Source organism: Python bivittatus, unplaced genomic scaffold, assembly GCF_059951505.1.
Source record: "Python bivittatus isolate LINGU-HERP-01145 unplaced genomic scaffold, Pbiv_v1 ctg000080_np1212, whole genome shotgun sequence".
Lineage (NCBI taxonomy): Eukaryota > Metazoa > Chordata > Lepidosauria > Squamata > Pythonidae > Python > Python bivittatus.
Window position 1 is genome coordinate 53,954,317 of NW_028277035.1, and position 27,702 is coordinate 53,982,018.

Consider the following 27,702-nt stretch of genomic DNA (forward strand, 5'->3'; position numbering starts at 1 on the left):
GTTCAGCAGCACCAACAAATTCCAGAATAATGTATTCAAGTTCCTGGATCAAAAATCTTCAAAAGTCCAGTGTGATTGAAAATAAAATACTGGTAGTTCATCAATTCAGCTTAAATCAGTCATCTTTTCATTTACTTTTTGTTGGCATCATCATCATCATCTGGAATTGATGTGATAAATATTGAGTATGCTAAAACTACCAGAGGAAAGTTGCAGAGGAAAAAAGCTACCAGAAGCTACCAGAAATTACCGAGGAAAATGAAATGGGAGATCATAGTAAAACTACTTTTTTATCAAGTGATTATAATGGATAAAAAAAATCTAGAACGTTGAAGACAACAGAGAACTTTTGAAAATCAAATAAGGATCTGAGCTAATTATAATAAAATGGAAGACTTGCCTTTATAAATCTTAATCCTCCAGTTTTCTGTATATAAAATTGTTTTGATTGTACAATATAATCCTAATAATATTCAGCAAGGCTTGCATTACAAAAGGCAATGTGCAAATTCCAAAAAAAGGCTGGATGCCAGTAGCTGAATACAGCTGTGGATGAAAAGCGTGCACGCTAAATTGTTTTTGCAGCCTTTTCTTTATCCAGCAAATTTGAGACGACTTCTGCAAGAACAATACATATGCTCGGAGATGCAACCCCAGAAATAAAGTAAGGAACAATTTAGCTAAGAATTATGGAAAGAGAACTGATTATCAAAGTTTCAATTGGCAATATAGAAGCAAGATTGTATTGTAAAGCAAATACATTTGGATTATAATTTATAATTGATAGATTCATTATCAGTAATGGCAGGGCAATACTACTTCTCAATGCATTCATTTCACTGTTGTTTAAAATGAAACTTGTACTAATTATAGGTTATTACATATTTGTGTTTATCTTCCAGGTCTTTGTAATAATAAAAGTTAAAATTATGAGTCTATGTTCTATAGTTATAATAGCATATTTCAAAAGTTTAATTTCTGGATGAACAGAGAAACTATTGCAATTTATATTGTAACAGTAATTTCATTTTGAGTATGAGAACCATCTTATAAAGCAACAGCAAAATTAGTAAAACAATAGCAAAGCATGCAGAGTTGTAGATTTTCCCAGTTAATATTAGTTTTGTAACTTGTTAATTTTTTAAAAAAATTAATAATTCAATTCTGCATACTCCCAGGAAGTATCCTTTTTTCAAGGTGACACAACTGCATGCCTTTTTTGAATGAAGGTACAATTACTTGAATTTAGTCACTTCTGTCAGCCCTCTGAGATAGGCCAGGTCAGAAAACAGACATCTCAAGATATACTGGAACACTATTGACATAAGCTATGAAAACATAATTTTGAAAGCCTGGCAGCATTTTCTCTTCCTTCCTTCTTATACCAAAGAGTATCAAGGCAGGGTGATCTTGAGTTTATTTCTTATGCTTTCATCGGCTAAGCTTATGTTTTACTAACAGTTGCAGTGTATTTTCTTCAAGGCTATCTTTGTACACTTCTATAGTTTCTTAGCAATTCGCACAGAAGCACAAGTAAAAATGTATTTTAATTTGTTTTACAGATTAATGCAGACATATATGGCTGGACATCTGTTCTGATTTCACCGCAACCAAGGATCACTTGTATTGTTACTTTAACAACCCCATCAATCCTTAGTTTGGTAAACAAGAACCGCAAAGCTGCTGTCCACGTGGACTGGTGCTGACATTTCTCGTCCACCTGCAAGGGCCTCTCCATCTAAACCTAGAGACATGGCCACAAATGGAACAAAAGTAGCTGATGGGCAGATCTCCACAGAACTCAGTGATGCCTCAATTACTAATGATAAGCCTAAGACTTTAGTAGTAAAGGTGCAAAAGAAAAGAGGAGCTATTCCAGACAGAGACATCTGGAAGGGAAAATTTGACTTTCTTATGTCCTGTGTTGGCTATGCAATTGGTTTGGGGAATGTGTGGAGGTTCCCATACCTATGTGGGAAAAATGGAGGAGGTATATATTTAATTTATTTATACTTAAGTGTGCTGAATATATTTGATTAGAGCTCAAAGCCCTCTTTGATGAGAACCCAGGATTCACTGCTCAACACAGACAAGGGACACATGACATCTCCTAACATGGGTATCAAATATATGACAAGACTTTTAGACAGGACTCACTAAATAAATTTTATAGCTTGAAATGCTACTGCAGGTGTACCACCACTCACGGTGTTGTACCCAACAGGTGATCATTTCAGTTCGATTTGCAAAAGTATTTGACAAGTTTGGCTTGTGAACAAATTGTGGCCCTTCCTGGAGAAGGAAGCCCTGATAAAAACCCATGCCTTGTTACCTCTTATATTGATTTTGGCAGTGGACTCTACTTGGGGCTGTAGTCGGTATAAAATCCTGTGGAGGGAGAGCCAATATATCCATATGACACTGGTGTGTGACCTCTGCAGTGGTTACCACTTGGCTTCCAGATACCCTTCGGAATTCTATAAGCCCTACATGGCTTGACAATCAGGTTCCTGCAGGACCATCTGCGTCAGCTGTCTGGTTCGGACTCTTGTGCAGTGGTGCTGAAAGAGTACTGCCATACAGAAGATTTGGAGGGGTAGAAACCAGTGCATTTCAGCAGTAGCCTTGATCTTATGGAACACCCTTCTCTCTTGATATTTAAAAAGGCCTTGAAAACAGATCGATTTAAAGGAGCTTTTAATAGTTGAGGATGCCTAATGACAATAATGGTAATAAATTTTATGCTAACTTGTATATTGTAAATACGTATGAATCTTAAGCGAGTGTGGCAGTATAAAAGTACAGTAAACCAATCAGTCAATACTGCACCTTGGAACAAATTTACCTTACAAAGAATGATGCATTTGAATTATTATCTAACTATGTTTGCATCCTTGGGAGCAGAATAGAAACTATGCCACCAGTAACCAAAATAACAGTAGCTGTATAATAGTAGCTTTTTTTTATTTTATTTTACTCTTTGTCTTCCATATCATGAGGACTACAGTGGCTGCTCCATATAATGATATATAATTATCATGAACAGCAGCTAATTTGTGACTTGTTTATTCTGGAAGCATCTGCTTTAGTCCTTTACCAGAAAGCATGATTTTCGAAACGTAGCCTGGCAGAACTGATTTCTGAAAGCTTAGACTGTGTGGCTGGCCAGGGTTAAATTGGGGTGGCTGCATCAAGCCCACCCTCACTATGAGGAAAACCGTGTCCTTGCAACTGGTAACGGCTCCTGTTTCAAAGTTTGCTCCACTCTTCTGCATTGAATCACAACTGGAGAGGAACTCAGTTGCAAGGTTTCTCCATTACGTATAAGAAGAGTGTAGTTCTAGAGACACCTGTTTTATACGTAGGGGGAAGTGGTATCAAAAAAGTCTACAGCAATTATGTCACCATTCCTAAAGCTAAAGTATATAATCCCCCACCCCCCCCCACACACACACACATCAGTGGACCTGGAAAAGTCTTTATTTCAGTTGCATGATGCACAAAATAAAAATAAAAGGGATGAGTTCTCACATTCCCATCTAGTTAGGTGGGAAAAGGAAACGATCCAAATTGTAGAAGCAATATTTTTATCCGCACTGAATGTTAATGTTCTTTTCCTTATTGTTCTGCCTAGTATTTTTCATTTTCAGGACTCATTTTTGTATCATTTCAGGGGCATTCCTGATTCCTTACTTCCTTACTTTAATTTTTGCGGGAGTTCCCCTGTTTCTTTTGGAATGCTCGCTTGGCCAGTACACGTCCATAGGAGGTCTTGGGGTCTGGAAGCTTGCTCCAATGTTCAAAGGTATAATTTTGTATTATATGCATTCCTATTAATTCTGAAATGGACTTGCAAATCTAGGGAATACAAGCTGTAATTGGAAGGAAAAAACCTATTGATCATTTGAATATTTGCCAGTGATACACATACATATGTACACACACACACACACACTTAATTTTAAAGGATTAATCAATATTTCAACAATGATGAAATTGAGATGTCTGATGTTACTGCTGAATATTTACTGTTCTACTTCTTAATATTCAAGAAGTGTAAAACTGAAGTATGTATATGAATGAGGGTATGGGTATGATAATGGCTAGATGTGTGTATATATGTGTATGTGTGTGTGTGTGTGTATACACACACACACACACACACACACATACACATACACACACCTTGTACAATGTGGCAGAATAACAAATAGCATAATGTAAGTCTTTATCTTTAGGAAACCTCCAGAATTGTAAAAGGATGGAATAAGCTTCTGGAACTGATAAGTTTCTCAGGACTGCTCCTGTATAGTTTAGTCTAATCCTTCTTAATGAATACATTTATTGTACTTTAAATGTTTAAAACAATGTACTGTTTGCCTTGTGCCCATTAAAAACAAGAACCTATGTGAGATATGTGTGCAGACTGAATGTATTCCAGGGAACTATCTATACTAGAGATTTTTTGTTTGTTTTCATTCATTACATATTATTTAGCTTGGCCATGCAACAGATGATACATTCATCAACATTTTATATGTGAATATTGTTCACACTAGCTTTTATTAAGTCCTTAAAAAATAATTATTGTGATTTCCAGACAGAACTAGCTTAAATGAGCACTAACTGCAATATTATGCAGTAATTCACACCCAAGCCTCTTCCAATTGCAGTCCTATGCTCTAGCTTGTGACGTGTTTATGCTATAACAAAAAAATGGTAAAGCATATGGTTGGAGACTGTTATGCCAAAGTTGGAAACATGAAAGAGGAAAATGTTTTTGGACTGTATGGCTTAGGAAACCAAAATGAAGCAGGAGACTGAAAACTTCTTTGTCCTCATGCAAAACTTATACACAGATCAAGAAGCCACAGTATAGACAGAACATGGTGAAGCAGATTAGCTCCAGATTTGCAAAGGAGTGAGACAAGGCTGTATATTCTCCCTTTATTTATTCAATCTGTATGAGGAATATATATTAAGGCAAGGTGAACTGGGAGAAGATGAGCATGATTTTAAAATTAGAGGAAGAAACATCAATAACCTGCACCTTGCTGATGACACTATTCTGATAACTGGAAATGCAAATGATCCGCACATTCTGGCAATGAAAGTCAAGGAGCACATTGAAAAAATGGGACTAAGATTAAATATAAAGAAGACAAAACTAATGGCAACAGGTACAATATCCAGCCTTAGAATTAACAATGAAGTTACTGAAGTGGATAACTTCTGCATTTTAGGATCAACTATCAACAGTAAAGGAACCAGCAGTCTAGAAATACATCAGAAATTGGCACTTGGTAGAGTAGCCATGAAAGCCTTGGCAAAGATACTCAGATGCTGGGATGTGTCTATATCTACAAAGATCAGAATCATCCAGGCATTAATTTTCCCTGTGACATTCCATAGAAGTGAAATTTGGACTTTGAAGAAGCAAGATGGAAAGAGTATTGATGCTTTTGAACTTTTGGGTTGGAGCAGACTCCTGAGGATACAATGGATAGCTAAGAAAACAAGTGGATCAAGAGTTTTCCCTTGAGGCACAAAGGACCAAGCTGAAATGATCATACTTCAGATACATTTTGCAAAGGCCTAGCTCTCTGGAGAAGAATGGCTCTAATGCCAGGAAAGGTGGAAGGAAAGAGAAGAAGACAACAATGGACTCAATTGCAGCAGTGATGGATAAACCATTGGAGGACCCAAAGGATCAGGTTAGGGATAGTTCTTCTGGAAAAAATCTATGTGATCACTAAGAGTCAACATCAACTGGATGGCACATAATCAATGAATCAGAACAAAGAAGACTTCAGTGTAGACTCTACCCAAGAGTCTCTAATCATTCTTTCAAATTATTCCCTTTCACTTCTGGTAGTTTACAATATTCAGCCTTCCCCTCTTTTCTCTAAACCTCTAGCTGAGCCTATGTGCACTTTAGAAATTCATGTGATTACTGAAGGTCATTTTGTAAATATTCATTCCTTTTCATTCTCTTCAGTACATATACTCTCAGTGAATTTATCTACCTTTTTTATGACTCTTTCAACACAAGCAGAAGGTGGAGTTTAACCCCATTAAGAAGGCTTGTGGAGTAATAGCCTAAAGAGAAAATCATGTAGACCCTGCTCTGGTAAGAGTGGCCATAATATTCCATCTTGATTACCATCTAAATATAAATGTATAAGAACATAAAGTACTTTATCTTATCTGAAGCAGCGTCTTATTAAAGTTATTTTAGTAGTCTTATGCTCCACTATTAATAATGAATAAATGAATAAACAGTAATGTCTAAATTTCTCCTACAGGTGTGGGATTAGCTGCTGCTGTTCTGTCCTTCTGGCTTAACATTTACTACATTGTGATTATTTCCTGGGCCATATATTACTTATATAACTCTTTTACTACAGTAAGTGACTTTTCTTCCTTTATTTTAAAACGGCTGTTTAAAAACACCTTGGTCTGATTAATATTAACAATACCTTATGGTATGTTAAGTTACGGTATGTTAAGTTACAGACTCAGATCCAGGAATTATATTTCTACCCATTTTCTACTTGACTAAAATAACTTGCCTATTTCATTGCTTACCAGATTTAGGCTAGATCTAATCAAACTGTATTAATTATTTGCCATGAATCAGTCCAGATATTTTGTATTTGTCTTAGCAATAACATGTATGTCTACAAAAAGCAGAGAAGCATAAGCCTTAACAAGCATAACCTAAAAATAGCAACCAACAAGATAGAAGCTAATAGTACTAATCTAAACAATTAAAATACTCACAGGGCTAGCCAATATTAAAACAACATTTAAAATGTAATGGCTAAGTGGAAAATAAACTTCTTAGTCTACCAGCTCTCTATGATATGCAAGCAGGATACCAGTTGAGATTTCTAACATAAACACACACACACACACACTTTTGTGCAATGTACTACCACTCTCTCATCTGCTCTTAGTCTGGAAGTCATGCTATTGTATTTATTCATTCATTCATGTAGTGTCCCAGTGACACTGAAATTTGCTTTTGGCTGCCTGCTGAGAAGTTCTTACGAACGACCATATAAGAATTGGCACTCAACTTTCACCCTTTTACTCATGCTGATCTTTCCTGCTGAAAAGGTTGAGGGGTAATAACTTGACCAAGGCCACCTGGTGAGCCATTTACCCAGCTGAAATGTTATTAATCCATCATTCTTGGGCCTATACAGAACCCAAAGATATTTTTCTCTTTATAAAGAGTAAGATCAATTTAAATATATTTTGGTAGCTTAACTGTAGCTAAACTGTAACAGAGTAGTTTAAAATATGTATGCTTTAGAAGTGATTAGAATAATAGAATATTTCCACTTTCTCTCTCCAGTGAGTTCATTGCAGGACTGTATTTGTGCACAGGCAAAGAACAGGATGTACCAAATGCTTAGGATTAATAGGATTTATGCTATTTATTTATCCATTCACTCAATTTGTATGGCCACCCATCTCAAATTCATGACTCTGAGTGGGTAACAATACTTAAAAACAAAATAAAAACCACCTAACAAAGTTGTAAAAAATTATAAATGTTTATAATTATAAATATTTCCTTGACTACTGAAAATTTTACCTAATTGACTGACGGTCTACAAAACACAAAATAAGGAGTAAAATAAAATCTAATTTTAATCTACAGACTCAGTCTATAGTTTGTACCACACACTTACAGACACTGAGGAAGATCCAAAACTTTAATTCTGTCACATGACCATAAATAACTATGTTTTAAATTAATGGACTGATTAATGTTCCAAATAAAGGAATACCTTTAAATTATGAAATATTGCTAGAGGCAATGGTTTAGTTGCACCCTGTTTGGGAGGGAGGGAGGGAGGGAGGGAGGAAGGGAGGAAGGAAGGAAGGAAGGAAGGAAGGAAGGAAGGAAGGAAGGAAGGAAGGAAGGAAGGAAGGAAGGAAGGAAGGAAGGAAGGAAGGAAGGAAGGAAGGAAGTTAGTTAAATAAAACACAACCTTGTCCCAACCTCCCGGAAACATAAAGAGATAGTGAAAGGCCAACATACTCTTAGATAGCAATCAATCTTTCAAATTAATATATGTACAATGCAATAGGAAATGGGGGGAGGAAACAATTATATATTGCAAGTTAGATTATTATAAACAGATCCCCAAATTACATGCAATGCTTCATGTTCTTTATTACTCATTACTTGTATATGTTCAGAAAGGTGCACATCTAACTAGAATTTAAGGAAATGTAGAAGAAAAACTGCAATATAATCATAAGCTTTGGAAAGAAAAAGGCCATGTTCATAGTTGACATAAATCCAGGAGAGATTACTGTACTGATTCATCCTTCCACATTGGTCACTATTCTAGAAAAGCAGATAAATCTAAGTTATGTTGCTCTGTCAAACACTGTTTTTATTCTTCTGCTCCAATTCCCTCTGTTTTTTTAATCAGACCCTTCCATGGAGACACTGTGATAATTCCTGGAACACAAACCACTGTTTCTCTAACTACAGTATAGCAAACACCACCAACATGACAAGTGCTGTTATGGAATTTTGGGAGTAAGTCAAGACGTCCATACCTTTTTACTTCTTATGAATTTCCATTGTCACTGTCTCAGAACCAAATAGAATACAAATTTTTCTACATTTGTTCTCTACTTTTAGGCGTAACATGCACCAGATGACAGATGGACTGGAAAAACCAGGCCAGATTCGTTGGCCATTAGCAATTACTCTGGCAATTGCCTGGGTTTTAGTATATTTCTGCATCTGGAAAGGAGTGGGTTGGACTGGAAAGGTAAGAGAATATTTTATAAAGCCATACATTGCCAGTTGAATCAACACAATATTCTAAAAAAAACAGTATTCTATAGAGGTAAAAGTAGTCTTGCTGAGACATCCCCTCCCCCCAAGAGATTTACATTATGTTTTAAATGCTGTAGCATTTTCAATATTTATTTTTCCTCTCTATAAATTAAGCTTAATTGTTACACATGAGTTGTGCTTATTACTGTACACATTGTATTGGGCAAGGTGATAGTATAGATGTGATTGTAGGCACTTAAAATACTATCACATCTTTCATATATTTTAAGACAGCAAACTAGGAACATTACTTATTGTATTTCTTAAATCCAATTTTAAATTAATTGAGAGAGAGCTTAGCATAGCAATTACTTTCAAGCTATCCGTCTTATTCTTTGCATTAGGTAGTATACTTCTCTGCCACATATCCATACATCATGTTACTTATCTTGTTCTTCCGTGGAGTAACATTACCCGGAGCAAAAGATGGCATTTTATTCTATGTAACTCCTAAGTTTGAGAAGCTTTCAGACTCTGAGGTAAGCAGTCCCACAAATAACTTTGTTGTCTTTGCTGACAGTCACATGGTTAGTCTTGCCTCTGTATTCATGATCGATATTCTTTCCAACTGTGAATTACATATAAGCTACCTATCCTAATCTTATTGCCTTTATCGTTCTAATGCCTTTATCGTTCTCAATTAGGTCTGGCTGGACGCTGCCACACAGATCTTTTTTTCTTATGGTTTGGGTCTTGGCTCACTGATTGCCCTTGGAAGTTACAACCCATTCAACAACAATGTTTACAGGTAAAACAATTACTATTCTGCACTAGCCTAGTACCCTAGATATTAAAGTTATAGGACAATTGATCCAATTCATAGAGTGTACAGTCTCCTTGATTTACTCTAGTTACACACAGTCACTAGTGAGTGCCCATATCAAACTCAGAGTTGTGTTGAATGTGAGCCCTTGTTGCAATAGGAAGGCAAAAATGGAAATTGAAATGGAAGGCAAAGTTATCATTCAAATGTGGACGGTCTACTGAGTAGCATAATTGTTGTTATTTCTGCTCGGCTCCTTTAAAGGCAGAAGTCATTCCAAGTGACTTTGATATATATAAAAGGGGCAAAACATTAACAAAATGAACATTAATGGCAACATTAACATGATATACTACCAAATAAAAGTCCTCTAATACACTAGGAGAGAGCTTCAAGAAGGTTGGAATAAAGAAAGGTGTCTCTTTCCCCCTTTTAGTGATCAACGAACACAGAGCTCTAAAAATGCAGCTGAAACCCTAAACAGGGGACAGCACTAATGTGCAATTATTTTATTCAGAATATTAAGTTGATCCTCCATACAAGTTCTGGAACTCTGGATGTCTAGGGCAGTAATGACAGCTTTGTATGGTCTAATTCACCGGCTATTCCTGGGTGAGATTCATTAAGTTACATCTGTGATATCTGATGTGAAATACATATTTTCTGCACAAGCCTTAAAAAAATACAGAGCAAGGAGTGAGGGCTTTTTTAATAGAAAAGGTTTCAATAGAGATTAAATAGGCATATATAGTAGGATTATGCAGATTTTTAAAGGGGCACTTTGTTTTAATGAAGATTTGCATGAAGCATCTGTTCAAAACATTCTACTTGATAGTGCCCACATCTAATGACAGGGTCGCCACACTGCTTCACTTTACTCAGCAACAGCATATGAAGTGTGTATAGGCCAGAATTGCTGTTTATGAAGCAGAACTTCCAAGCGAGGGAGATCAGCCTCTCCAGTTCTTCAACAAGGTGGACTAATGCACTTCAGTCACATCAAATCATTGTGATACACTTTCACACGGTGAAACGTTTCATCAATGCAAGGTCCCTGCAGCTTGCACACTCATAGAAAAATCATCATCCAGTGTCATAAACTTCAGATAATCTTCCCTGCCAGTAGTAATATGAATAAAATATCTGGTTTTTTTGGAGTGATGCTATCCTCTCTCTCTCTCTCTCTCTCTCTCTCTTTTTTTCTCCCAGGGATTCCATCATAGTATGCTGCATAAACTCCTGCACAAGCATGTTTGCTGGTTTTGTTATTTTCTCCATTGTTGGATTTATGGCTTATGTAACCAAACGCCCTATTGAAGATGTTGCAAAATCAGGTGTGTTATCCCTTACTCTGGGTTATTGTTTTAGCGGTAAAATTTTAGCGCAGCTGAAGTTTTCTAAAGTTTGCTAAGTTCTTCCAATAGTCCACTGTTCACCATGCCTTTGTCTAATGAGGTAAAAATAAACTAGTTGACTGTTTAGATCTGGAAAGGGCAAATGGTCAGACAAGATGCTATCTTACAACTCTGCTAGATTGGATAGCACAGCACCCTAACTTTACTTTAAAACATCTCTTAGTCCAGAATCTTCAGTTTGTATACTTCCTTCTACTGTACAGGAACTGTTTTGCTATTCCAAGCAAGAGAAATACTGTCTGAAAGTTGATTGGAGTTATAAGAATGAAGAATCACACTTTGGGCAACATCCTCTAGTGCTTCATTTTTTACTGGAAACTAGGATCGCTTTTATCTGCATAAGTGAGACATTAATACCAGTTGCATGCCTAGCAAAGCACACACTTCACACTGACATGTGGCACCCTGGCCATCAGACTTCTGAGGCCTGAAAGCAAAATGTCAATAATTCAATAGGGATTCAAGAACCAACTGGGAAATAATAACAGATCTCAGGAAGGATATTGTTGGGAGTGGGGCAGCATACAAATTTAATAAATAAAAAACATCATAGGAAAGTAGAGATCAAATTGCCCCTTATATGGACCACAGGTAAAACAGCTAGAAGGAACTTGTTTGTCTGCTTCCAGTGGCCAAAATAGTCAGCTTCTATCAACTATTAACCTAGGACCTGAGAGCTGAAAGGCAGCATACTCTAACTTCATCTATCAGCCTGAAGTCCACTGTTACTCAATAGGAATATGTGTAAGAGAAGATCAGCCATTCATCATAAGCTGTAAAGTTAACGAATGGCTTACCAGTTGGTTTAAACCAGTGATCTCCCTCCTTAGCTTCCCTCGCACCTCATTTCTTTTCGTTCATCTGCCTTATTAACTTTTTGTAAGACATTACAGAGCATTTTTTTGGTCAAATTATGTGACTTCTTGGTAGAGACAAAACTAAAATAAATCAAATTAATAAGCAATATGAAGGCATGCACCAAATAGCATAGTTACTCTCTGGAAACACTTCTGAGTGCAAGCGTAGGACTTGAGAAAGTTTTCCAAAGTTTTAACTGCTCTTAATATGCAGCTCTCTCACCCATGGCTTTGAAATCATGGAAAAGGTATAGTAGTTCACAGTCATACTCCCATCTAGTGGGAAGGACACTAGTTATTTAATATTATTAAACACTTTAGGTTCCTAATGGAGAGCAACTTCGCAAAGTGGAAAACTAGGAAGCTGATGTGGCAAGATGATATACTGCACTACAAAATTAATATTTAACATAATATCTATTGAATGAAAAAGCTCCTCAGGTTCTTAGTTACTTCTATAATGAGCTTTATTTTGGTTAATTATGATATTGCAACTGCTGTAATACTAATAAATATTATGTAATGGAAATGCAGTATTTGGTGGCATCTTGCCAGGCAAAATGGAATCATCAATTTTGTATGAAGTGTATAAGTGGTCAGTACTCAAAGATACATATAAAATTTATGTTTGCAAAAGCTCACAAAAATGAACATTTTCCATAAATTTACTCAGAAATGAAATGGAGTAAGACAGAAATAATGTGGAAGCGGGAGGCAGTGAAACTAAAATATTCATCTACAGTATCGCCAATTGCCAAGATTAACTGTATATCAAGCTCACTGCAAATGGAATATGGATCAATGTAGTTAAACAACAGTTTAGAAAATGGGTGAAATAAATGCAATAATTGGATTAAATGGCAGAGTATTTTTAATAAGATCTAATAACTGTTGAAATTTGTTTGATAACCTATAACTAACACTGATTATAAAACCAGTGATTTGGTTCACACAACGCTAAACTATAATGAGTGAGTTCATGCATTACCCTTAGCCAAAAACAATAACTTTATGGCTTGGCAGTTCTAGTGATAGATACTTGACTGCAGACTCCTTGGGGAATGGCTGCTATTCAAATTAGACAGTACTGAGCTAGGTAGGTCGAAGTTTTGACTTCGTATAAAGTAGCTTCATGTGTTGATATGAAACAGCTTTATAGAATAGAATATTGTAAATGCTATTTACAAAGTTGTCACTATGTAAATCCTTGAATCTTTTAAAAATGAGCTCTGTAATCTTAATTATATTCTGCATTTGTTTAGGTTTTAATTTGCACATTATTAGTCACTTATTTCAATTCTGATCAGTAGATTTATCATTATATTTTGAAATATACTAAAAATTATAATAAGGCCAATAAGTTTGTATTCCACAAGAGAACTTCAGAGACAATGCATTTTTCCCCCCTCTGTTACAGGTCCAGGACTTGCATTTTTAGCTTACCCAGAAGCTGTAACACAACTTCCAATCTCTCCATTGTGGGCAGTGCTGTTCTTTTCTATGTTGCTTATGCTTGGAATTGACAGTCAGGTAATACAGATGCAGTGTTTTGTTTTGTTTTTAATTATTTCTCAGCCCAATATATATGCTCCATCTCATGTAATGATTTCAGGGCAATTTATAGGACATTTCAAGTAGGAGAATCTATGGCCTACAGGCAGCCTGAATATGAGTGCAGGTGTTCACGTTGAGGAGAAGTCTAAGTGCCCATTTCTAAAATAATCAACACATGCAGTCTGACCTGCCATCACAAAAGAGCAGCTTCTGCCTCTTTACATTAGAACATTCTGAGAAAATGAAACAGAATCTTGCTGCCTTAAATTGCTTATATGTATGATTCTCATCTGAAAGTAGAGTACTTGTTGGAATTCTTGTGTTGTAGCTTTAACCTTATTTCTAATATTAGTAAACAAAGCTTCAAGACACTTGCTCTTAAGTTGCTCTCTTCTGTCTTTATTCCAACAAGAGCAGGTTGATATGGAGCCTTTCTCAAAAAATTCCAGAATGGAGGGAAATGTAGAATCTCTTGTGGGAACGTCATTATGTCATAGCTCTATACTCTGCAGTTTTCAGTTGCTAAACCATTAAGAAAAAAAAATGGCCCCACTACAAAAAGGTTGCCTTCCTCTGATGTAAAATGGCAAAATTAAAACATGCACAGACATTATATAATAAAGAAAATAGGATCCAAATACTTTCCTTAAATAATTCAGTGGACCTGCAGAAGTGAACAAATTTGGCTAATCAATGGCTTCAGATAACTAAATTTGAGAAACAGTATTCTTTTTATCTCACACAAAAATATTGTACTGTATTTTTTGTCTCTATGGAATTACTTGTGCTTTCACCACTCTGAGTGGGTATAGTGTAGAAGATTCATAAATATTAGAAATACATAAACAAGAAATTGATGTAGAAAAACTCCTAATAACACAAAATATATAAGAATGGGTTGCGGAAAAAGTCACTGTGCTGGTAAACAGAAGATGCAACAATTGCTGATGACTTATAAATCATCATTTTAGTCTTGTATGAAATGGAGCAGAAGAGAAAGCAAATGCAGAGATCAACATGATATGAATGCCTTAAACACATTGACTCCCCTATTTTTCTTTTTATATAAAAGGATTATATTATTTCCACATGAAACAAGGGCTACAAATTCAAGAAAGGCTTATACGTGGCCAGATAAAACCAAATGCGTGTATGTTCCCTCTGCATTACGTTCCAGTGATGAAATATCTCCTAAAACTATCCACTGCATAAAGGGAGATCCCCAGGGCTGTCTTCAGCAGTAGCTTTCTACCTAAGACCAGTCTATAAATTTTGCTGCAAAGCCAAAGTGAGGGATTAAGAAAGGGGATAGAGCTATCAATAATTGATACTCCCAATAATATTTTAGGGTAATTATGCAAATGTACAGTCTAAAATGCTCTTTTTCCATTTCTTAACATTTCTAAATAAGGCCTTGATGGAAAAGGGATGCGTAGCAGAATCATACTTGATCATGGTCAGACAGCATATTTAATATTCAGCCGTTCCCCAGTGTGTTAGTCCAGCAGGTTAAGTTTAGTACAGAAGAAAGGCAATGTGCACGTCTTGCAATCTCTGTGCAAAGAGGGCATATTTTGGGATTTGGTTCATGAAAACAGCCATCTCTCCTATTCACTACTAAGAACAGGATTGAAAACTCCTAATTCCTGAACTAGAAATGTATTCATATATTTGTAATTATTTACCAGATTGTTATCCTGCCTTTATTTTGCTCAACTCAGGGCAGCATACAGGCCTACTGCTTCTGCTTCTGATTTTCCTCACAACCCTGTGAAGTGGGTAGGCTGAGAGAGTGTGACTAGCCCAAAGTCACCAGTGAGTTTCCTACAGCCCTTATGTGTTGGAATAACTATACCAAATTAGGTATTTTTAAAAAGGCTCAGGAAGACGTTTCCTAAACTGATCATTTACTATCTTTAAGGCTACATTTGTGAATTGATGAGGGGCTCTGGGTGTGTGTCTGAATCATTCTTTTCAAGATAATGCAGATCCAATATCCATTTATTTATAGATAAAAACTTCAACTGGGTAGTAAATAATTATTCTGTTGAATTAAATAAACAATTCTGTAAATGTATTTATTCTCAAAATCTTAAATTACTGGGTAGCTTCTCTCAGGCCAATCTCATGCACAAGATTGCTATTCTAAGGGTAACGTGGGTGGAGATCCATGTTTATACCTTCTTCAGTTCTCAAAGAAAAGACAAGATGTAAAAATAATAATAAAATAAAAGAATATAAAATGAACAAAATGAACCATCATTTGTTATGCCTTTGGGAAACATTGGTTTGGCAATAGCTTTGGGAGCACTACATTCCCTCATCTCCACCCTCCACATGAAGGAAAACTCATCTCACCTCAGTATCAGAATGTGTTCCATACAGAATCCCCTTCCCAATTCTTCTGCTTCCCCAGTTCACTCCAGAGAAAGCATTTTAATGGGGAATCTGTCTATGTTGGGATGCAGTGTTACTTCTGACAGCGTCATTTCAAAAGTACAGTCATTCTTCCCATAGTGCAATTTTTCATAGAACATGCACACCTTTATAAACTAAAGTCTAGAACATTTATATAAGACTATATATATAAAAGACTTTAAAAACTATATTAGAATTTATTTATGCATTGATATGATTTATATACTGTACCTCCCATTTTATGTACTATAATCCTGGCTGGCTTAGAAAACAACAATGAAAACATGTTTATGACAAGGCTACCCAGTCCAGGAATGGGCACAATTGGCATACAAGGCACAAGTCCAGGAGGACTCCCAAATTGCACACCAGCCTTGTCTTTCAGAGTGCTCCCCCGGCAAGAGTCAGAGATGAAACCTCACAAGATCCAGGAGGACCAAAACCCCAGAGCCACTCCATCTGGTTAGGGTTGAGATGGAGCTGGTTCTTCCCCACCCAAAGCTTTACAGCCTTCAGGCACTGGACCAACACTGGCAACATTGCTTGCCTGGCCAGGGATAGAGAGGTATAACTGGGTATCATCAGCATATTGATGAGAACACACCCTGTGCTGCTGGATGACATCCCCCACAATTGGGTTGTGGATGAGGGGAGCTTTATTGCAGGCTGGTCTGGCATTAAGTAGCAGCAGCTGGAGTCCAGAACTACTGAAGCTCTCAAAAACAGGTCTTGGGGCTAAGCACAGGAAGGCCAGAACACAGTATCGGTTTTAAACACTAAGGCCACTTTTCACAAGAGTGGCTCACCCCTTGTTTCCTACTATACCTCCCCATGCCTATTACCATTGTGTCCTCCCCTGCCCTCTTCTTACAACCTCCCACCCCAAGATGAAGTGACCCATCCAATCAAACAGAAACAACAGGGGGTTAAGCCCCCACCTAGCTTACCAATGGTTCAAAGACCACTCAGCACCTATCCTGAGCAGTGTTTCCAACCCCATCACTCACACCATCAAACTCCACTCTCCCTAGTCCCCTGCTTTCACCCAAGCCACTAGGCAGTCTCACACCCAACAGGCCTGGTAGAACCTCCACCCACCTTTGCTTCTCACCTGAGGGCAATCGGCAAGTCTAGTTACAACCAGCTCTCACTCCAAGCAACAGTCCTAAAGAATGTTCTTGCCAGTCCAGATCTTTTCCCCCTGGCCAGCAGCCACCATGATGGAGTCCACCCCAGGATGGTTGCTGGACCATGTGGTTAGTCAGATGGCAGCTGCAGGACGCAGACTGGTTCTCCTGCAAGACTACTGCCTACTTCTGCTGCCATCTGGCTGTGCATCTGAGCCTCCCATTTCAGTCTTCCATTTCAGTCTCCCAGGATGCTGTACCCACAGCCACCTCGATACTATAGACCAGCCCAACCAACCTCCATCCTGTTCCCAGCATCAGCCACAAGACAGAGAGTGAGAGCAGGGCCAATGCTCTCCTGGGCTCATCCTTACTGAGCTGCTATGCCTCCAAGAGCTGGCCAGGTGCTGCTCTGCAGCTGCACCAAAACCAGCTGATCTACAGTGCCTCCAGACTCCACCAACCACTGACTGCTCCTTTCCACACTTTTCAGGCCAAACTGCATAAATGAAGCTGCAATAATTACATTTTGAATGTAGAGGAATTGGCTTTTTATTACAAACATTTAACTACTCCATATTGGCCTCGGGCAGTTCATGAATCTAACCTATATGGTTGAAAACATACGTAGTTAAAATATCAAATTCCTAAAAACCGTGTTTTAGAGTTTCACATTCAAAATAATCAATGCCAACAGCGTAATGGTTCAAGGCTTGCCTTGCTTACTGCATTATGGGACTGAAAATAAATTAAACACTCTTATTTTTGTTCATTCTTTCATGAAATCCAAGTTACATTTTCAAAAACAAAAAGCATTCATTTAAAGGACCTTCATTTGAATTTAATTAGATAAAATATGGCCTTCATTTGAATGGGGCTTTAGGCTCCAGAAATAATTGAGAAAAGTAATCTAATATTTCCCAAACTAAGTAAGCTTCATCGCTTCATTTTTAAACCTTTCAAGTTGCTTCATCTGTATTATAATATTCCAGAATCAAAATACATTTCCATGTCCAGTGGGAGTCTTAAGTGATCCCAATTTTCATGCCTGCTTCAGTAGGAGATTGGAGATTGGATATTGACTGCTCAATTGGAAATTAAGCACTTAATATCCCTGTGCAGCATAACCTGTTGAGACTAATGAGCATCGTACGCTGCTATAACTTACAGTTCTATTGACATACGTAATTGCCATTTTTTCTAAATCGTTTCCTGCAGCATTTTTACAAGCAGAAATTCAGTAGATCCAAACCATTTTCAGCAGATGCACCTCATGGATTTCTAACTAATGCCTCCTTACAAAGCACACCGGATTGCAAGCAGTCTCTACCACTACCATAACTTTGTAATGGGAACCTAAACAAAACCGCATTCTTTCCAGAACCACTTCTTGCACACGCACCTGAGAGATTTCTTCCTGATATTTCATGAATAATGGAATAGCTGAAGTGGGAGGTTCTCTTTTAATGATGTATTGTTGATTTTTTTGTTTTTGTTTTGTTTTTGTTTTAATGTTTATTTTGTTGTAAGCTGTCCAGAGTCACACAGGTTTTGCTGGGTGGCTGTATAATGCTTTAAACGAACAAACCAACAAGCAAATAAATAGCATCTTTAATGTTTCAGTAATGGTAGTGGTTCAGCTGTTGGCTTCCTTGATATTCAGTGAAAATGCAAATGAAAAGCATGTTCAGATGGAATAGAAAACAAAAGGGGGAATTCCATGGTAGGTGGCTGTGCTTGCTTGTTCTTGGCCTTCTCTTATCCACTGCTTCTACACGTACAGTTGTTAAACTGCCAGGAAGCATTCAAATTAGTTTGGCTTATGAAGGCTGCTTGTATAAGCACAGAAGTGAAGTGTGGCAGTTTTTTTACTTGGACAGTGAAACTGATCAGAGGATTAAGACTGTATTCATCTACAGGGTTGATTATGAAACCTGTTGGTCCACCTTCTCAGTACTTTCTCCCAAGTATTTCTTATTCTCAGCTGTTTTTTCCCCTAAAGTAGTAGTTGGGCTTCCTCTTTTGAATGCTCTAAATTCAACTGTGCCAGCAAACAGAAAAAGCTCCCAAGCACAGTGGCACCTGGCTGAAAAGTACCACGATTGCTTAATCAAGGTTAATCAAAGTTTAAATAGACAAAATTTAAATAGACAAAAGTAAATGCCTGTTTCCACTTCTAACATTTCACTTCTTGCTAACCAGAATTCTCCATGGACAATCTGCTTTACCAATATTAAAAATTTTAAACTTTCATTAAAATCAATAAAAACTAAGCAGAATAAAATTATTGCACTGCCAAATGCCAAGAGACATTTCCAAAAGAAATAAAGCATGTCCCACATTATCCCAAATTAGAATTATACCCTTATTTTTTCTTCCAACCACATTTTAATATATTTATAAAAGTTGTCCCATAAATACGCTTCTAGTGTTTTAAGAATGCTCTTAAGATCAGGATGAAAAAGTTCTATTGTTACTTATGAAATAGTTGAACATTCATTTTATCAAAATATAGGAGAAACAAGTACATTGATCAGTTGCAGCACTACAAAACCTAGCAGCCTGCACCACTGAAAAACTTTTTTGTAATGTCATCCCAACTGAAAAAAAATAAGTAAAGGTGAATGTTTGTGTACTTGAATCTAATATTTTTGGTCTGATTTGTATGTAACTTCTACTTTCATTTTAGTTCTGTACTGTTGAAGGATTCATAACAGCACTAGTCGATGAATTTCCAAAACTGTTACGCAGTCGAAGAGAAATTTTCATTGCTGTTGTGTGCGTTGTGTCATACCTGATAGGACTGTCTAATATTACTCAGGTAAGCCATATATTGGGACTTATCTGTCACAAATTTGATATAATTGCATTTTATCCTACACTGAAGAATTAAGAGTTTCATCTATGATTTTTAGACAATCTTTACAGCAGAAATCAAGACCAAACAGAAGAGTCGTTGAGATATGGGTGAAATAAGCAAGAGTTTCCAATTCTAGCTAAGTCCTTGAAGCAGCCAAAGCTGTTTCCTCACAGCCCAGAGGTCCTCTGGGGATTTGGACCTTTGGGTAGCCCAGAGCCTGCCAATAGGAAAGATTTCAGCTTTTAATGTCATCTAAAGAATTTGAGATTAGCACAGTGTAGTTGGTTACAGTATTTATATTTGAAGCATGTTTTATTGAATCCTATACATGTTTCTCAAAGGAAATCCTATTCACTACAGTAGGACTCATTCCTAGGACTGCAGCAAAAACGTAGTCATTCCATTATCTGCCAATAACCTCAGCTAGAAGAATCACATAAAGTCCTTGTTATTATGAATATTATAAATTTGTCGTTGCTTAGTTCAGGAATAGTATAGAACATCTCTCTCTCGTGGTTTGTCACATAATCCAAAGCTAAGTATTTCTTATAAAATATGGAATGCAAAAGTAAAATCATATTCACATTCTTTTCTTAGTGTCTATCTATTTACTTATATTAAAAGCCAGAATCAAGAATGGGGGGGGGGTGTACACATTTAGAGCATTAAGCAACTTATTAATGAAATTATATAGTTGGGAAATCAAATGAATAGGTGTACCTGTATGATCTCTCTATAAATAATAAATGAATTCTTGTAGCCTGTATTACAAAATAACATAGACGGAACTCCAGTGAAAAGATAAGCTTAAACCTTAAACAGAATACTGTAGAAGTGGACATTTCAGAAATCAGTATGAGGAACTGAATATATATATATCTATCTTTCCAATTGCAGGGTGGGCTCTATGTGTTCAAGCTTTTTGACTATTACTCAGCAAGTGGAATGAGTCTTTTATTTCTTGTGTTCTTTGAGTGTATCTCCATATCCTGGTGTTACGGTATGTGATGTTTAGTATCTTATTTGATGAGAGTTCAAGGCAGTACATAAGGGTTTTCCATTCATTTTATTCCTCACACAATCCCATAAAGTTGCCTAAATTATAAGGGAGAAATTGTGTGGCCTTAAGTCAGTTCAGTGGAATACCTGAGTCTGAAAGGCAATTCTGGACTATTGCAGTTGTTGATTTTAATTCTGTTTAGCCTCAAACACAGCATTACTATTTCCTGCCCAGTGCTAGGATTCAGTTTAAGCCTGTTCTTTCCCATCCCATCCAGACCCTTATAACATGCAGGTGCCAGGACAGGATTTTAACAGCATACTTCAGGCTGGCCTGAAGTAGTGATGTAAAGCTGGGTGCCATCAGCCTATTGATAATATTGAACTCCAAACTGCCAGACGATCTCTCCCAGTAGCTTCATGTAAATAGGAGAGACCAACCCCATAGCACCCCGCAAAGGTGTAGCCTTTGGGGTGATCTCTCTTTCCCCACCACCACCTATTGAGGAAGGAATGGAACCATTGCAACTCCTGCAGGTGGGCTAGGAGGACACCATTTCAATTACTTGGATCCAATTGATGCAGTTTAACTTTGTCAAAGGGCTGTAGCTCAAGTGCCAGAATTATAACCCAGATAGTTATTATGGTAAGTCAGATGCAGAGAATTCACAAACAGTGCAAAGTTCTTTTTTTTTCCAAACCACTGTTTTCATGGCAATCCATAGGACTTAAGCAAATTCCATAAATTTTAATGTTGCTTTTGTTGATTTCTCTGGTATAAATGTATCTTAGATACATGCCAGAAGCACTATTTTATTTACAGATTGGCTTGCATTTGATCGTAGTTATGTTCTCTCCAGACAGCACTGTATTTACAGAAAGACTTTAACCTTGATAACAGTTCCTAATGCTACTGTCTCTGAGGAACTCTGTTTGTAGAATGCTGGACACAAATTGTTGCTTAACCTACTATCTGCTGTAAGAAAAATAAGCAATATATTGGATATTATTTGGACTGCCATTCTTTACTTCTTGCCTCTCTACAAGGCACATGTGTCTTCCATTTCACCAGTGTTAAAATCCATCTTCGCTTCCATCATGTTCTGTTCAACAAGATCTTGCTGAAAAGTGCTCAGATATCTCCTGTCTAAACATTTAGCTTATTCTCTGAATTACATGGAAACCACTGCTTCTATAAAAGTTGCCGTAAAGATTCTATGATGTATTGGACCCATGCACAGAATCACACACCCCTTATCAACACATTCATTATTCAAGACAACTAACAGTTATTTATTTATATGTTTATTTATTTAGGTGTAAACCGCTTTTATGACAATATCCAAGAGATGGTTGGATACAGGCCCTGCATCTGGTGGAAGCTCTGTTGGTCTTTCTTTACTCCAATTATTGTGGCAGTAAGAAATAAAATCATTGCTTTATCATACGAAAGCTAATAATTTACCGTAGCATTATGCAAAAGTATAGTTTTAAATGAACCTCTTTCTATAACTTTTTGCATGGTAACTTGCAGAACATTCATGTTCAAAATAAATTAACTGAAGAAGGATTCAAATACATATCCTTCCTAGACTAATGCATCATACTTCATGATTGAGTGATTAATGTTCACAGCTCTTAGGGAATAATCATGTATTCAACAAAAAGATGATGCGTTGATATTCTCCTCTTGCACAGATGAATATTATTCATTCACCCTCCATATATGTACCATAAATGTAGAGGAAGAATTAATCTCATCCCCTAATTATGCAGAGAGGGGACCGTTGATCTGTGGCCATTGTTTCTTCTTCTGACAGTCATAGACTCCAGTATTCATGAGCATAGTAAAATTTTGTTATATTTAAGATTTTAAATGAATTAAAAGAAAACATACCCAAAAAATCAAAAATTGATTAATAACACCCATCATCTGTATCAATATTTTACCTCAACTACTGCAATATCATAGACTAAATAAATAAGAAAAATAAATCTATTCACTTTCACTATCCAAAAATATAATACTCAGATTTGAACTATTCCAAATATCAATATACAAACCAGATAGGAAAGAAAGCTGTTTATTTATATAAAAATATAATAATACCATTCAGCAAAGAAGTTACTATTGCTACTTAAACCTTTACTCTGTTATACATTAACTGTTCAATTACCACAGTGGTCCAAATGTTTCCTTTCCAATATGTAAGTAACAGATCATGCAAATATTTTCAATATTTAACAAATGTCAACATTGCTGCAGTTAATAAATGCTCTATTCACACTTTAACTTTCAGTAAAGCATTTTGATCTATATTTAATCTATAAATACTGCAAATGTAGTAAAGCTAATGAGAGTAACTGAATTGTCTGTGGTAAAATGACATTAATTTCCCCCTCAAAAATCATCTCCAAATATTTCATTGTTTTTGCACCATAACCACATGTACATTGTTTTTCCATGAGTAAAACATTTCTTCACGCAAAGGGACATTTTGGCATGTGGTGGCTCTGGAGCTGCAAAAAACAGCCCCAGCCTGGCCCAGGAGCACAGCACAAAGGGGCTTTTTGGCAAGAAGCAACCCCAGAGCGGCAGCACAGCCCACCCAGCCAGGCACACCTCATCAGCAAAGGGAGCAAGAAGACAGCAAAGATCAGCTGGGGTGGCAGAGTGCAGGGCAGCAGGTATCTCAGAATGCAAGGTGGTGAGGGCGACTGCAGTTGGGACTGGGGTGGGGTGGCTGGGACTTCCCAGGGCACGGCGAGCAGCCCCAGAGCCACACAGTTCTAGAGCTTCTTACTGACCTGCAAGGCAGGATTCAGGATGGCCAAAAGGGCAGAGATAGGGGGGAGATAGGCAGGTGGGGGATGGCAGTCCCTTACCTTATGGAGGCTCAGGGCTGGGAGGGACCAAGCCCAGAATGGCTTGGATTGGGGTGGGTTCTCGGCTAATGACTGGCAAAAATTGCTTAATGACTGCAACAGAGGATTGCCGTCACTAAACAATGTGTTCACGTGACATCTTGCTTTACGACCACATCACTTAGCAACAGAAATTATGGTGTATTGTCGAAGGCTTTCACGGCCGGCATACGATGGCTGGTGTGGGTCTTCCGGGCTGTGTGGCCGTGTTCTGGAAGTTTTGTTTCCTAACGTTTCGCCAGCACCTGTGACCGGCATCTTCAGAGTGCAGGTCACATTCCATTCCATTCTTCTATTTCATTTGGCAATATGTCTTTTTACAAAATATTCTAATCTCTACAAGCCAGGGAAGAATATTGTTAACTCTCACTGGTACCAATTGTATATTAACATTCTTAACAATCATTTAAAAATCACTTGGATCATACAAATTTAAGATGTTTTTGCACTTCAAAATGACAGATATTAATCTTCTACATACTGTACACTACAACATACAATAAAAGCAATAAATAGCTATTTTGATGCATCTATTTGTTCTCTCACCAAACACACATGCATACTTGTGCTTTATTATGTATAATGAACAATAATTTAAGTACCACTTAAGCAAGCTATTGACAACATTAAAAATAATACAGAGCTACAGTTTTACTGAAAATATCATAAAATATATTTTAATCATATCAGGTGCAAAGAAAAGACCATGTAAATATACAGATAGTCCTTGCTTAACAACCACAATAGGGACTGGAAAATTGGTTGCTAATTGGGGTGGTCATTAAGTGAGTCACCATGTGACTGGACCCTTTTTTATGACCATTTTACAATGGTTGTTAAGTGAATCACCACAGTTGTTGAGCGAATCACGGTCGTTAAGCGAACCCAGCTTCCCTATGGATGCTTTTTTGCTGGAAGTCACTTAACAACCATATGATTTGCTTAATGACTGTCAAAAAAGTTGCAAATTGCAATCACATGACTCCAGGGGGCAGTGTGATGGTTTGCAATAGTCATAAGTGCGAGTACAGGTCGAAAAGCACTTTTTCCAAGGCCATTGTAACTTTGAACCATCGTTAAACAAGTGGTCATTGAGCGAGGACTACCTGTAAATGTAAAATACATGAGGGTTTTTTTTCTGCTTATAGAAAAGAATATTTTCAAAATAATAATAAAAGAATGTTTAATTATTTCCTTTTAATATTTACAACATATATTTGGTTGAATTCAATGCTCCATTTTCCTGATGGAACTTCTTTTCTCAGTGGACCTTCTCCTCTTTCTTAATAACCCATCATATACTCTCATATGAGGTCAAAACCAGAAGAAAAAAGGTTTGAAAATTGAAAGACAATTTCAGCTTCTGCAGCATTAATGGATTTCTTACTTCCTTTCTGTAGCAAAATGCATGGTAGTTTGCTTGTGAACAAGAATCATTTTATGAACAGATGGTAAAAGATGGTGGCCTCTGAGGTTTCACACAAAGAAACAATGTTTGGGAAATGGTACAATCTGAGCACAATTTTCTGAGACACTGTGCTCTGGCTTCCTGCTCCCATTCTAAAATCATAATGTGTTGATTCTGCACTGCAGAGGTTTGATCCCAGAAACTCAGCAATTCCATGGTGTATGGTGAACAATGTGAATAGTTCTTTTGTTGCTATGTTTAGGAGAAGTACAGTATTAGAAGCAAAGAATTTAGGGTCTCATTTTCATCCTCCTATTATGTTTTTTTTTTCTGCCATCACATTGGTAAATTCTTCCTTTTTTTCTTTTTCTTTTTTCCTTTCCCTTGATGATTCCTTCAATGGATTGAGTGTTTAGAATAAAGGGAATAATTGGTGTGAATGTGTCCAGTTCTCACCACTTAATTATTTCAGACATAACACAGTGATATATGAACCAGCATCTCTCTAAATTCTAAATACAGTTTGCATTCTAATTAATCTTTTGAAACATTTTTCAGGGTGTATTTATCTTCAGTGCTGTGCAAATGACTCCCCTCACTATGGGCAATTATGTGTTCCCCAAATGGGGCCAAGGTGTTGGCTGGTTTATGGCTCTCTCTTCTATGGTGCTGATTCCAGGCTATATGGCATACATGTTCCTTACTTTAAAAGGCTCCTTAAAACAGGTAAGCTGTCTTTCATGCAGGGCCTCAAGATTCTGGCTTTAGCAAGCACCAACTTCTATTACATTTTGAACTACAATATCAAAATACAGTATACCCATTACAATATATTTAGGTCAGCATTTTCTCTCAATGTAACATTGTTGAAGAGTAAAATAATAGTAGTTGGATACATATTTTCTATAGAATAATAGTAGTCGGATACATATTTTCTATAAAATAATAATAGTTGGATATAAATTTTCAATAGTTTTTTTAGGCCTTCCTGAGCACATTCCAGGCAAGGACCTTTTTCAAAATAAACTGAAAAAAAAGTCATACCTGAGCTCATAGTATGTTACAATATAGAATGACTGTGCTCATCCAGTTCCTTTCCTTAGTAGCTGGCTTCTGAAAGTGATCATGCTTAAACTGATTTACATGTTACTTTTTGGTCTGTTAAACTAAAACTGTATACCCATGTTATGCTTATAAATAGACTGCAGTTGAACAGTTTGCCACAACTTCTATTAACTTAGTCTCGCTTCCTTTCCTTCTTTATTCCTTGGGATACCTTCCAGCTCATTATGGCACCATTTCATCACTTCATAAGAATCTTATCTCTTTACATTCCTTATCACTTATCTAGTCCATCATAACCTTGGCAACTGTCAAACATTTATACAGCCTTTCCTGATTCAAATGGATAGGAAAGGTAGATTTGAATGTCCTCTGCAAACTGATTATTTCCGATCTCTAGATGACCATCCCCAGTGGCTTTATATAGATAGTGAACAGCAGGGGGGAAAGAATAGAACGCTGTAAGAGATTTCTCACTGCCACTTTCTGAAGGCAATTCTATAGGCAGGAATAGAGCCACCATAATCCAGTTCCTCAAATTCCCATCCCACTGAATTGCTCCAGCAAATGATCCAAGGTCCCAAGAAGTTCAATATTATAGCACTTTGCATTTCTCTCTCACATTAACATCATTAATCAGGTCAATCAAGGCCATTTCCATGCTACATGCATATGTGCAGCCAGACTGAAATAGATCTGGATAACTGCCTTCTTCCAAGCATGCTTGTAGCTGATTGGCTAACACCATTTCTAGCACCTTGCCCAAGAAAACTACATTTGCACAGGGTGCCAGTTTTCCAAAAATTTAGAGTCCAGGATGCACTTCCTCAAGAAAAGCCACATCACCATCTCCTTCATGTAAAGAGACATTGATCATACCCTGGCGCCCCCCTGCTGATTTTAACAGTCACCAATAGAGTAGCAACATCTAGAGGCATATGTTCAGATTTTTATAGGCTTTTTGTTTTTGCAAATTCATATGGAGATGAATCTATGTGAAAATGAAAAAAAAAGAAGACCTAAATTCATCTCTAAATACCACTCTAAATATTAGCATATAAATGCAACAATTATTCCAATCATATTTAATTTTGTATTGTAAAGACTTGAGTAATGGATGAGCTGCTAGTCAGGAAACACTTATGGTTTTACTGCTCCCTTCCCTCAAAGGAACCCTAGGGTTCTCTACTGCAAGTTGCTGATGAAGTATTTCCCTTGCTCTACCCATCTGCCTGAGGAAGAAAGCTAAGTCTTATAAATGAAATTTAAACTGAAAACATTCAGGTAAATGAATAATGATGTTACTGTATTTCTCCTTCTCTCCTGATGTTTTTTAGCGTATCCAAGTAATGATTCAGCCAAGTGAAGACATTGCTCATCCTGAGAATGGACCAGAACAAGCCCAACAGAGTAATTCAGCAAACAAAGAAGCATATATATAA

At 37.0% G+C, this 27,702-nt stretch overlaps 1 protein-coding gene across 1 annotated transcript; it reads left to right on the forward strand.

Moving 5' to 3' along the window:
- Positions 1–1,752: 1,752 nt before the first annotated feature.
- SLC6A1 (solute carrier family 6 member 1) lies at positions 1,753–27,702 on the forward strand. The gene is made up of 14 exons (XM_007431461.3): positions 1,753–1,990; positions 3,674–3,805; positions 6,306–6,406; positions 8,457–8,566; positions 8,672–8,804; positions 9,217–9,351; positions 9,517–9,620; positions 10,845–10,969; positions 13,325–13,437; positions 19,696–19,827; positions 20,764–20,866; positions 22,183–22,283; positions 25,757–25,924; positions 27,598–27,702. Exons 1-14 carry the CDS (start codon positions 1,753–1,755, stop codon positions 27,700–27,702), a joined length of 1,800 nt encoding a protein of 599 aa, XP_007431523.1.

Excerpts from the sequence above, each read along its gene's own strand:
- SLC6A1 (XM_007431461.3), top strand. The coding sequence starts at position 1,753 with ATGGCCACAAATGGAACAAAAGTAGCTGATGGGCAGATCTCCACAGAA. Across the intron at positions 3,806-6,305 it reads GCTTGCTCCAATGTTCAAAG|GTGTGGGATTAGCTGCTGCT; the intron begins GTATAATTTTGT and ends TTTCTCCTACAG. Across the intron at positions 8,805-9,216 it reads GAGTGGGTTGGACTGGAAAG|GTAGTATACTTCTCTGCCAC; the intron begins GTAAGAGAATAT and ends TCTTTGCATTAG.